Source organism: Myotis lucifugus, unplaced genomic scaffold (assembly GCF_000147115.1).
Source record: "Myotis lucifugus unplaced genomic scaffold, Myoluc2.0 scaffold_1654, whole genome shotgun sequence".
In the NCBI taxonomy this organism is placed as follows: domain Eukaryota; kingdom Metazoa; phylum Chordata; class Mammalia; order Chiroptera; family Vespertilionidae; genus Myotis; species Myotis lucifugus.
This window is the reverse complement of record NW_005872702.1, coordinates 1-11,948: the sequence shown is the minus strand read 5'-3', so window position 1 is coordinate 11,948 and position 11,948 is coordinate 1. Positions and strand designations below refer to the sequence as shown.

General features: G+C 65.9%; 2 protein-coding genes across 3 annotated transcripts in view; one reads left to right on the top strand and one right to left on the bottom strand.

The window, feature by feature from the left end:
* The window catches only part of TSPO (translocator protein), an 8,662-nt gene extending 3,695 nt beyond the window's left edge, over positions 1–4,967 (top strand). The window contains exons 1-4 of one of the 2 annotated variants that reach the window (XM_014450021.2): positions 2,100–2,124; positions 2,493–2,702; positions 3,927–4,065; positions 4,528–4,967. In XM_014450021.2, the coding sequence (XP_014305507.1) occupies positions 2,521–2,702; positions 3,927–4,065; positions 4,528–4,716 (510 nt within the window). In that variant the 5' untranslated portion in view covers positions 2,100–2,124; positions 2,493–2,520 and the 3' untranslated portion in view covers positions 4,717–4,967. Of the gene's footprint in view, positions 1–2,099; positions 2,125–2,492; positions 2,703–3,926; positions 4,066–4,527 lie in introns of those variants that run through there. The other variant, XM_006108005.3, reaches the window with a different exon arrangement.
* Positions 4,968–7,382: 2,415 nt separating this feature from the next.
* Positions 7,383–11,684, bottom strand: TTLL12 (tubulin tyrosine ligase like 12; the record flags this gene model as incomplete). The annotated part of the gene is made up of 5 exons (XM_014450019.1): positions 7,383–8,389; positions 8,696–8,834; positions 9,335–9,407; positions 11,105–11,182; positions 11,455–11,684. Coding segments are annotated over 5 exons (672 nt in total), but the record flags the coding sequence as incomplete, so codon positions are not given.
* Between the last annotated feature and the right edge of the window lie 264 nt (positions 11,685–11,948).

Here is an 11,948-nt window from a genome sequence, read left to right as displayed (position 1 = left end):
GGGGTGGGGAGCCCAGGAGCACGGCTCTCCCCTGCTCTGTGGCTGCGGCCACCGGGAAGCCACCCTGGTGGGGGCCTTGGGAGGCGGGCTCTAGGCGGGTCTGTGTGGGGATTGCTTAGGCACGTGCTGGGTGCCTGTCAGGGTGAACACCCGCCCCCGGGAGAAGTGTGGACACAGGCTGCATTGTGGGAGCCCTGACCACGCCGTGCTGATGAGAGAAGCCCGTCCCCAAGGCCACGTGCTGCAGGCCCTGTGAGGAGCCGGAGCACCGTCAGGAATCTTGGAAACGCTCCCGCAGAGTGGGGCGGCCTGAGGCTTCTCAGGGGCCCAGGGTCGCGCCCCGCTGGCTGTGTCGCAGGCCCAGCCCGGGGAACCTGCCCCCACTCTACAGGCGAGCAAACCGAGGCCCGGGAGGGAGGAGTCCGGTCACAGGGGCAGAGCTGGACCCTGCTGTGAACCGAACAGTCTGTTCCTTCAGTGAAAATGAATATTCACGAGCGCGCTCTCTCCTTCTCTCTCTCAACCTCTCTCTCACACGCCCGCCTCGCCCTCCCCTGAGCTCCAAGGGCCTCCTTGGCTTCTAACTCGTTTCCTGGGGCTGCACAGCCCAGCTGGCTCACCCCTACCACCTCTGTGACTTTCTAAGTACACTTTCTCTGATAATTTGAAAAAAAGATAATGCTCATCAGAGACATTTTGGAAAGCGACGGCGGTGTCATGAACCGCCCCGTGCGGGCCTCCTGGGCCACGGCGCCGCCGCAGGGGCAGACCGGGCCAAGCTGCGGCCCAGGCCAGGCCCCGGGGCCCAGGCTCAGGTCGGGGCTCTGCCCGGGCCGGCCACACCACTGTTCCCAGGGAAACCTTGGTGTTAGGGTGACGACAACATCTCTGTGTGTTTGTTCCAGGTTTTGCCATGCATGCTTCTATGACCTATTTTCTGTTAAAATTGGGATGGTCTGTATTATCCAAATTTATATTTATTCGGGCCTCCGGGTTGCGCAGGGCCTCTCCCCTGCACCGGCTCCCCTCCCACCACCACACACAGAGGTGTGTGTCCTTCTCTACCCCCCCCCAGCCCCCCTCCTGTGTCCCGTGGAGAAAGTGCTCGCTGCCTTCCAGCCCCTTCTCCCCCAGACCCCGGGTCAGGGTGCCCCCTCTGAGGCTGTGCCCCGCCCCCACCCAGCAGGCTGGGATGTAAGTTTACTGAACTGAATCCAGCGTGTGGCTTCTTATCTCATGCAAACAGACACCCCCAGATTCTCCACCAGGGGTCGCGGTGTGTCAGGGGGTGCTCAGCCCCTCCTTTGGTGATGGGGAAGCGGACGCTGAGCCAGGGGTGCTGGAGGGCTGAGGGTGCCCGCAGCAGGTCCCGGCAGAGCTGGCCCCAGAGGCCCAGCCTGGGTCCCGGCCCTGTAGTGTCTCTCTGGACTCTCAGCCCCAGGGAGCAGCTCAGCCTGCCAGGAGCACGGCACGCTGCCGGGCACCCAGTGGTCCTCGGCGCAGACCCTGGTGCTGCTGGGCAAGGGGCGTGGCCACCAGCATAACGGAGAAGCGATGCCTGGGTCCCCAGCTCTGGGGTGGCAGCTTCCCGGCCCCAGGCAGAGCCGTCCTCACCCTGAGCCCTGCCCTGCCGTCCAGCCCCGACTCTTGCTAACTCCCCCCCTTCCCACTCACCACTGGCAGGAGCGGGTTTTGACCGCGGCCAGGCGTGACCCCGGGCAGGCTGCTCCCCTCTCTGGCACCGGAAGGGAGGGTGACTGTAGGGTGTGCCCAGCCCCACACTGGGCTGGGCCCAGGTAGGCCAGGCTGATGTCCCATTTTACAGAAGGAAACACTGAGGGCAGCCCAGACAGTTTAAGGGATTTGCCCGAGGTCACAGGGAGTCCGTGGGAAGCCAGGAAGGAGCCCAGCCCTGTCTGCTGCCAGTTGCCCAGGGAGTGGATGAGAAGTTCTAGAATCTAAAGCACAGGGCTTGGACTGGCGCAGGCCGCCCAGCCCCCCGCTGGCACTCGGCCTGGGGAGGGAAGGCTGGGAAGCCTGCTTGGTGGCGGGGGCCCAAACTGCCCTGACTGAGGTGGCAGAGAGGAGGGCTCACCTGTCTGGGGACCCAAGGCCAAGGCTGAGGTGAGAGCACAGGACCCTGGCAGCTGGGGCAGGAGCTGAGGGGGTGCCGACAGTGGACGGGCACCTGGGAGGCTCCCACAGTCAGGGCAGCTTCTGGGTGCGGGAGGAGTTTGGATGGAAATGTGTTCCCTGGCGCCCGGGGGCTGGGAGGGCAGGGCTGCAGGTGTGAACCTCCCGCCCACCCCCCGCCCCCGCCTCGCTCATCTTCGCCTCCCCTCCCATCTTCCCTTCAATTGAGTGACTGAGTGATGAGGGGCTGGTACCAGATGCACCCCAGGACTTTTGGTGACCCCGGGTCTGCGCACAGTAGGTTCTTGGGAATGCGCAGTGAGGCCCAGCCTCTCACTGGGCCCTGGTTTCTCTTTCAGAGCTTCCAGAAGAGCAGCCAGAGCAGCGATGGCCCCGCCCTGGGTGCCCGCCGTGGGCTTCACGCTGGCGCCCAGCCTGGGGGGCTTCCTGAGCTCCTACCACGTCCGCGGAGAGGGCCTCCGCTGGTATGCCAGCCTGCAGAAGCCCTCTTGGCACCCGCCCCGCTGGACGCTGGGCCCCATCTGGGGCACGCTCTACTCGGCCATGGGGTGAGGGGGCCAGTCCCCAGGGGCGGGCGGGCAGGCGGGCAGGGCCTCTTCCCTTGCCAGGGGCCCAGGCCGGGCAGGGCTCTAACTGTCGGTGCTCCTTGGGCAGCGGCGCCGTTTCTGGGCCTCCTCTGCCAAGTGAGGGTGGATTGCACCACCGAACCTTCCCTGCGGGGCCTCTTGGGAGGGGCGGGCCGATGGCTCAACCCCACACTGGCATCCTGGCTGTTTTCACAACGCCAGGGTGAGACTGGCTAGTGGGCAAAGTTCAGACGTGGGCAGCGTGGAGGCTTCCAAGATCAATGGCAGCAACAGCAGTAATAGTAGCTGCCGTTTGTTGAGCATCCGTTTGGTGCTAGAACGCGGGAGGCGGGGGCGGGTGGGGGACCTGCGGGAGCCCCTGGCCTAGACCCTGGGAGTTGCTGTGGTGAAAGGAAGTGCTGTGTGGGGCGCCCCCTGGTGGCCACAGCAGAAACTGCATGCAGGAGAGGAAGTCAGCTTCCTGCCCATCTTCTGGAATGTTCCCTGCATGCGGGTTCTGTGCCAGCCCCGGGCAGGGTGGGGCCGTAGACCCTAGCTACCCTCGGGGCAGGTAGCAGAGGCTGGGCTGGGTGCCCCAGAGTTCTGGTGGGAGTAAGACAGTCCCTGAAACCTGGCTGTCATTGGCCCCCACCCCCCAGCCCAGGCAGGCTCCCAGCGCTCCCTGCGTCCTGCTCCCTTCTCTCCAGTCCTGGCCCAGGTGCCTTGCTTCTGCGTCAGCTTGCTCTAGCCTCCAGGCCTCCAAGTCCTCCTTGGCCTTCCTCCACCATCCAGATCCTGACACGGCACAAACACGGCCCCGTCTCTTTCCTGGAACCCTGCCCCGTGAGGCTCCTGTAGGCACTGACAAGGGCAAACTCCTACTCATCCTGAAGGCCCAGCCCAGGTGCCCCTATATTCTGTGCAGTGCCCTGGCGGGGCTGGGAGCCTCACGGCTTCCTTCTTCACAGCCCCGATAACGATAATAATGGTAAATACTTACCGAGTGCCCCACGTGCCGGGCACTGCCCTGAGCACTGCCGGTGTGTTAACCTGTGAGAAGTGAAGGCCCAGAGAGGTCAGGCAACTTCCCTGAGGCCACACAGCAGTCAGCGGCGGGGCAGGCCTGACATCACCGTGCCCTCCCGGAGGTCCGTGCGCTCCTGGCCTCTTCCCCGGCGTTGCCCTGACAGGTGGCCTCTGTTTCAGATACGGCTCCTACCTGGTCTGGAGAGAGCTGGGGGGCTTCTCGGAGGAAGCTGTGGTGCCCCTGGGCCTCTACGCGGGGCAGCTGACCCTGAACTGGGCGTGGCCTCCCATCTTCTTTGGCTCCCGACAGATGGGTATGGTAAGTGCCTCCCTGGCCCCTGGAGATGGGCCGAGGAGGGGCGGGCCTCCTTCGGGGACACGGGCATCACACCCAGACGGGGCCCGAAGGCAGGAGCAGGGGTGGTGTGCAGCTCACGGCAGCGTCCCGTCAGCAGCTCAGGGGCCGGCGCCCTCTGTGGAGCCTCCACGGCTGCTTCTCCTCCAGCGAAGGAGCCGGACGGGCTGCTGGCTCCGGTTTAGGGGCCAACATGTAGGACAGACAACCCACAGTGCACCTGGCACCGTGCACCCCACGCGGTGTGGGTCAGGCAGAGGCAATTGTTGCCATTTTATTATGGGGAAACAGGCAGAGAGCTGGGGAGGGGCTTGGCCGGGTCATGCAGGGGTGGAGTGGGGTGAGTGCTCAGGCGGGTGGGCAGCTGGGACGGGCACCCTCGTGGGTACCTTGAGCCTCAGGCCCCCGTCCTCCGTGTCTCCACAGGCCCTGGTGGACCTCCTGCTGACGGGGGGGTTGGCGGCAGCCACCACCGTGGCCTGGCACCGGGTGAGCCCTCCGGCCGCTCGGCTGCTCTACCCGTACCTGGCCTGGCTGGCCTTCGCGACCGCGCTCAACTACTGCGTCTGGCGCGACAACCAAGGCCGGCGCGGCGGCCGGAGGCTGGCGGAATGAGGCGCCCGTACCCGAGGACTGTGGCTGCTGCCAGGCGGGCCCGTGGGGGGTGGTGGCCTCACACCTTCATGGCCACCACACCTGCGAGTCTGTCAGGGGCTCAGCCCAGCGTCACCACTGGCTTCGGAGCGGCTCCAGGCTGAGCCCACACCCAGGGTCGCGTCCTGCACTTTCTGTGCTGCTCGGGGCACCGGCTGGGGCACGGGCGCGGGGCACGGAGGGTCACAGCCAAATAAAGTCTCTAACCCGCACTGGCCTTCTTCTTGGTGGGAAGTGCATCCCCTGCTGGGTGTCTGAGCTGCGTCGCCGGAGGGGCCTGCTCAGGGCTCCTGCACGCTCTGGGGGCCACCCAGGACCCTGTAAGAGGTGAGGTGGCCCAGGGCGAGCAGCCCAGGCGTGACCCGGAGCCCACACTGGCTGTGCTGCTGCCTGGCTGGTCGGGACCAGGCCCGGGCCTTGGGCTTCAGCTGACAGGCTGGCCTGCCCCCTCCAGGCCTCCAGGAGCCCGGGCTCAGCCTCTGGAAGGGTGTGGCCCACAGTCTGCCTGGGCCAGTGCCCGGCTCTGCCTGGGCCAAGGCAGGGCCCTCCGTCGGCCTCGGTCAGAACGGGGCTACGGGGCTGCGGACGCCAGCTGACCCGCCCCTGGGTGCCAGACTCCTGCCAGCCCCACCCCACCCAGGGCAGCCCCTCAAAAAATTAATGGGGGGGGCATCAGAGGCAGAAAAGGCCGGTCCCCAGCCCAGCAGACAGCAGCTCCTCGCTGGCCCAGGCCTGCCCAGGTGTGGAGGTGTCACCCCTGGCTCCCCACGGGAGGCCCACGACCTCCCAGGCAGCTGTCTGGAGTAAGGGAGGCGGCAGAGGCCTCGCACCCGGGGCTCCTGCTGGAAGGACGTCTGAGTCCTGGGCGGAGCTCGGCAGCGCGGCCTCCGGGGACCGTGGTCGGCCTGCTGGCTTTGTTGCCTGGGTTGTTAGTGGTTGTCAAATAAGTTAATTAGAATCGGTGACACTTCCCTGTGTAGAGCTCTCGGCGGTTCAGCGGCCTGAGTTTCGCTGCCTCTGGTCTGTCTCCTTCCTCCTCCTGGCTGCACAGTCAGACGTGACCCCAAATTACAAGGAGCTCAGGGAGCTGAGCAGACAGCCGCCCGCCCGCCCTGCAGCCGCACCTGTGCACTCGCTGCGATTCGATGTCCAACAAGCTCGGCTCAGCAGGCACCTAGCGGCCGTGAGCGCGTGGCCAGGCCCTGGGCGGCTCCCGCCGTGTTTCCGAGGCTCCGCAGAGCAGCGGGGTCGGGGGACTGCACACCCACTGTGTCACTTGGTTCCGAGTTCTCCACCACGGGCACAGGGCACACTGCTCAGCCACAGGAACGCCGGGAGGATGGGCAAGAGGACGCGGCATTTGCTGCTCTGCCTGCTGGCTGTCCGCGAGGTGGTCCTCGCAGCATCCTCTCCCTTTTTGGCTGTTACAGCCGCGAGGGCCCCGCGGTGCCGTTTCCACGCTGGCTCAACAGGAAAGCCCACACCTCGCAGATTTATCAGGTCCTGGGGCTGCACCCTTTCCAGGGGCCGCTTCCGCGGGCGAGGCCTCGGCTCCCCTCCTGGCCACTGACCGCGGAGGACACGGGACCAGTCCGCTCAGGCTGCCCAGAGGCGCAGCGGTAGGGCGTCACCTCTTTTTGCACCAGCTCCCGGACCCTCTGGCGTCCCCTTGAGCGGGCGAGGGCCCCTGATGATCCCCTTATCCCAGGACAGGAAACGGGGGAAGTCCCGGGCCCGAGGCCCTGATGTAAGTGCTCAGACAGAGCTCACGCCAAGTGCACAGCGGCCTGGGCTCCACACCTGTCCCCACTTCCTGCTCTGAAAGGCACAGGCACCGGGTTAGGGAACTGTGGTCTGAGGGGTGCCTGTCCCCCAAATTCATGTATTGACATCCTAACCCCACGTGGGGTGATGAAGTCACGGGTGGAGCCCTGTGGAGTGGGATCAGTGCGCTAATAGAGCCCCCTCAGACCCCTCACCCCTTCTGCACGCGAGGACACAGCAAGATGATGTCTGTGAACCGGAAGTGGACCCTCAGACACCAATCTGCTGGTCCCTTGACCTTGGGACCCCCCCAGCCTCCAGGACTGTGAGAAGTTTCTGTTGTTTAAGCTGCCAGTTTACGGCATTTTGTCGTGGCAGCGGACCGTCTAAGACGGAAACTTGGGCCCTGAGCACCCCTGACTTCTCCTCCCGGGTCTCACATCCAGATTGTCCGGTTGAACCAGGAGGAAAGCCGCTGGCAGAGTGTGCCCGGCCTGTGGCCCCTGGACCCACAGACACAGGGAGGCCAATACTCTGTTGTGGTACAAACCCAGCCGAGGAGGGGAGGCGCCAGCAGCTCTCCCGGGGAGGAAACCGGCGCTGTCCCGCCGGCGATGCCTCCACTCGGCTGCAGGGAAGGGCCGAGGCCCTGGTCAGCGGAGGATGGACAGGCAGACCCAGAGGTGGGAGGCACGGTCCGGTGCAGTTTCACTACAAGGACTTCTCTTGGCTAACACAGACACACACACACATACACCCACCCACCCACACACACCAAAGCAGGCCCCTGCCACTGTCCCGTTAGCTGGGGCAGGCGCATTGTGGCTACAGCTGGCATCTGACTCCAAGTTTCAGAAACGACATTAAGAACGAGAATTTTGTATTTTCTTCCCATAAACGAAAGAGTAACAATAATCCGACGTTTTGACCCTGGACTCTGGTGGAGGATGCATCTGATGCGAAGTTCTTGGTGGAATCATCCCTCGAAGCCGCCCACTGCCTGCTGCGCTGCTGCCCTCGCTGCTCCCCTCGCCCCAAGTCCCCTCGCCCAAGCGCCACCCACCCTCAGAGAGGGCGCCCACTGCAGTGCCAGGGAGGCCAGGGCCACGGGGAGCAGGGCGGCTGCCCCTGCTAGATGGTGAGGCATCAGCAGCTGCCCTGGGGCCACAGGTTTGCTGGTGACAGTTCTGGGGAGGGGGGGGTGGGGGAGAATGGGGTGCGAGAGGGCTGGGTCTGGCAAGCAGGGCCCCCAAGATGTTCTGGGGACGCCTGCCACACGGGGCCTGGGGGAGGGGTGGGAGCCTGAGCCCGCTCTGGGGGAGCCACGACACCTGAACAGACTGGACAAGAGCCGCCGGCCCTGCTGACGTTTGGGCTCCCACAGGCGTTCCTGGGGGAACTTGTTTCTGGGGACACCTCACCACACTCCCCAGAACCCCTCTTTCGCTAACGCCCCGGAAACATGGCCGCCAGGAACCGAACTCGGCGATGAAGCTGGGGCTGAGCTGAGCAACACCGCACAGGTGGTGGGGGGTGTACACCGCGCCTGGCACTCGGCCCGGGACAGTGTGATGGGCCGGCTCTCGGGCTCAGGGAGGACCTGCGCCAGGGTGGGGAGCGGGACCTGGCGGCCTGGGCCCAGCGGGGGGAGGGGGGCTCTGCAGCAGCCGCTCAGAGCCGAGGCCGGTCGCCAGGAGCCCGCGCAGGAGGCCGGGCGCCTACACCAGGCGGGTGACGTGGCAGCCGCTGGGCTCGTCCAGGAACAAGGTGCTGAAGACGTCGTTGAAGAAGGAGGGGTGGTACCGGCAGGCGCGCTCGCAGTCCGGGTTGAAGTTCACCTCCAGGATCTGGGGCTGCATCACTCGCTGCCCTGAGGGCACAAAGCGCAGGCACCTCACTCCTGGGAGGCGCACGGGGCTCCGGCTCCTGGGCCTGGCCTGGGGCCTCCTCCACGAAGGACCGAGGGCCCGGCCCAGACTCTCCTGCGCCTCCAGGAAGTGGGGTGGCCCCTCCCCCGTTCCCGTTGGCTTTCTGTCCTGCAGGCTGTCACCCCTTAACGATGGGCCTCCTCAGGCCCAGATCTCCTGGCAAAGGACCACCCAGCAGCCTGGCCAGCGACGCCCCCTCTGGCCATCGGTTTGGGGTGCGTGAGGGGTTGGGCGATGGGGACCCTCACCGTCTGGACGGCTGTCCCACTTCAGCATGAGGTCGATGGCGTACACGGCCCGGGACGAGGGGTAGTCGCAGAGGCCCTGGGGTGGCGGCTTAGCACACGCCGCCTGGAACAGCTCCGTGAAGGCTCGGAAGATCTCCGCCTGGGGACCGGGAGGCGGGGTCAGGGCTGCCCGGAGCGGCCCCTCCACGTGGGGTTTGCTGCCCCTTCCCAAGCCCCAGCCCCCGAAAGGCCGAGTCACCTCCTCCTCCACCCTGTTTCTCCAGGCCTGGCCGTAGCCGCCTCTGCCCCACACCTGCCCCTCAGTCCTGGCACCACCTGCCTGTCTCCTGCCTCGAGCCCCTGGCTCCCCTCTATACCACGGTGTGCAGGGTGCAGGGCACCTGCCACGCTCACCCGGGACGTGGAGGGCAGCGTGCACCTCCAGCGGAGTCCTTGCTGCCCTCAGGTTTGCGATTCCTGGGACAGGCAGGACTGTGGCCGCCTGGCTGTCCCCAGGTGCCCTGAGGCCCCTCCAGGTCGCCCTCCACACCTCACTGTCCCTTCCCTGACCTTGGTGGGAGGACAGGACATCTGAGGAGGCAGACCCCCACGTGGCCCACCACAGAGGCCCTGGCCCCTCCAGCTTCGCTCAGGACTCACCTGGACACTCCTCCAGGGGAATTCTGGGTACTGCTTCTCAAACTCAGGGATGAACTCGTCGTAGTGCACCTGCGACAGACACAGGGCCCGTCACCCTCTGCCCTGCCTCCACGTGGGCCTCGGACACTCGCTGGGGTCACAAGTCAGCGCCAGCAGCTTCCCCCCTCCCCTCGGGGCACAAAGGGGAGGCAGGAGCCGGGGTCTGAGCTCTGGACACGCAGATTTACTTCTCGCAGCCTCAGTGTCTGCATCTGTGAAATGGGGCGATGCTCCCTGCCCAGCAAGCGCATCTGCAGGGCTGCTGTGGGCCTCACAGGCTCGGTGCACGCGGAGGGTTCCGCAGGCTGTGAGGTCGCAACGGACGCGCCACCACCCGTGTCCGTGCGCTGGGACCCGTGTCTGCAGGGCCTGGCCTGGTTCATGCTCACCAGCTCCAGGGCCCGGGGGCAGCAGCTTCTCAGGCTGAGACTCTACCCCAAACACACCTGACAAGTCAGCTCAGGTTTCTCCCAGAAACGACCGATGGGCTGCCCACAGGAGCCTGGCGCTCATGCCCTCCTGGACACGTGTCCCCACACACGGGGCGCCAGAAGAAACGGGCCCCAGGATGACACGTTCTCGATGCAGAGGGAAGACAGTTCCCCCAGCGACAATGTCCCACAGCGTCGTGGGACCGGTGAGGGCTCAGGCTCCCAGGGACCAGAGGGCGGAGCCCCGGACGGGAAGAGGGACAAGAGGCAACAGCCCTGCTGGGGTGCGCGCGGCACCTGCCCTGGGGGACCTCAGGCCTGGCCCGGGGCAGCAGGCTCCAGGCTCCAGTGGGGGCCGTGCAGGAGGCAGCTGAGCAATGATTCTCTCTCATCATTGATGTTTCTGTCTCCCTCTCCCTCTCCCTTTCCCTTCTCTGAAATCAATAAAAATATGTTTAAAAAAAAAAATGTGCCTCCACATTTCGGCGTGGCCCCCTGGTGGAGGGAGGAGGCCACCGCAGGCCTGTGTGGGGGTGGGGGTGGGCGCTCCTGTTGCCAGAAACAGCATTAACCACCGCAGGCGAGAGGACTTGTGGGCTAATGCACCGAGGCTGAACGGCTCCTTTCCTCCTTCCTCCGCCCAGAGCCGCCTGCTCCCGCCAGGCTGTGCCTACCTGCCCCGGTGCCACCCTGCTTCTCAGAGCCGTCAGCTCCCGCCAGGCTGTGCCTACCTGCCCCGGTGCCACCCTGCTTCCCAGAGCCGCCTGCTCCCGCCAGGCTGTGCCCTAACCTGCCCCGGTGCCACCCTGCTTCCCCAGAGCCGCCCAGCCTCCCCGCCCAGGCTGTGCCCTACCTGGCCCCGGGTGGCGGTGCTGGGCCCGACCTGGGGGCTTGCGGGCAACTAACCCGTGGAAAGGAGCTTTTGCCCTGGATGCCCCCTTGGGCTCCAAGGCAACCCGGAAGAGGTGCGGGGGCGTTCAGGAGGGAACCCAGGGCAGGGTCACAGGGCCAGGCAGCCCCCCCCCTTCCCCCTTGCCCCGCGGTGGGAACCCTGTGCCCTGGTGGCCCTGCCACCTGGTCTGCCTCCCCCTCCCCCAACCCGTCCCAGTTGCTCAAAGGGTCTTGAATGGAAAGCAGGTGGGGGCTTTCTGGGGGGCCCGGGGGCAGCCCTTCGGTCCTCCCCATTCATCCTTAAAGCCGCAGGGGGGGGGCTGCTGAAAATAACCGGGGGCCAGAGAGAACCTTCCTGTCCTAAACAGCCTGGCTGGCTTCCCCGGGCCCGCCCGGGCCCTACCCTGCTTTCAGCACCACTTCCGGGTCGTAGTTCATGACAGTGAAATGTTTCTCGTAGTCGTCCAGGTCGTTGAGGGCGAAAGGCCTGCAGGACCAGCAGGCAGACCTGAGTGGGTCCCGCCGGCAGGGCACCCGTTCTCCGTGGCCCCCATGGCCCATGGGGACCCCCCCAGAAGCCCGTAAACGACATCGCGACCCACAGGTGTGGGGTGCCTGTTCTACAAAGGAAGCCGACGTCCCTTACGGTGGCCCACGCGGCTCGCGGTGAAGGACTTCCCGTCCCTACAGAGAAGAGAGCCGCCCCCCCCGCCCCCCACCCCGGCCCCGCCCCGGCCCCGCCCACCCTGGCTCCGTTACCGGTTGGAGAAGCGCAGCCAGAACACGTCGTACACGAACAGCCTCAGGGGCTTCACCGAGCGCAGAAGCACGATGTAGCGGACGTCGAACTTGACCCTCCCCACGTCTTCTCGAAGGAACAAGACAGGACTTTCAATGTACTTGCACACCACCTGCAGGACAGACGCAGGCTCACGGGGGCCCACCTCACCCGGCAGAGAGCGCGGGCCTCGCCGGCCGAGGGCTCGCGCCTGTGTGCCAGCCCCAGGCCGTCCCCACACCTGGAGGGGCCCGCACCCGTGCCCTCCCTCCTCTGCCCTGCAGACCCTCGTCTGGCCTGGGACGGTTTCCTAATCTCTCCTTCGCTTTGCTTGAAGGACAAGGTCCCACCAGTTCAGGTTTGGGAACTGAACACACATTCCCAGCCTGAAACCCACCGGCCCCCGTTCCAGGGGGGACCTGCATGACGGTCCCGGGGCCCGCTCCCCTCGCCTCTGCCCGGGGCAAACCCTGCG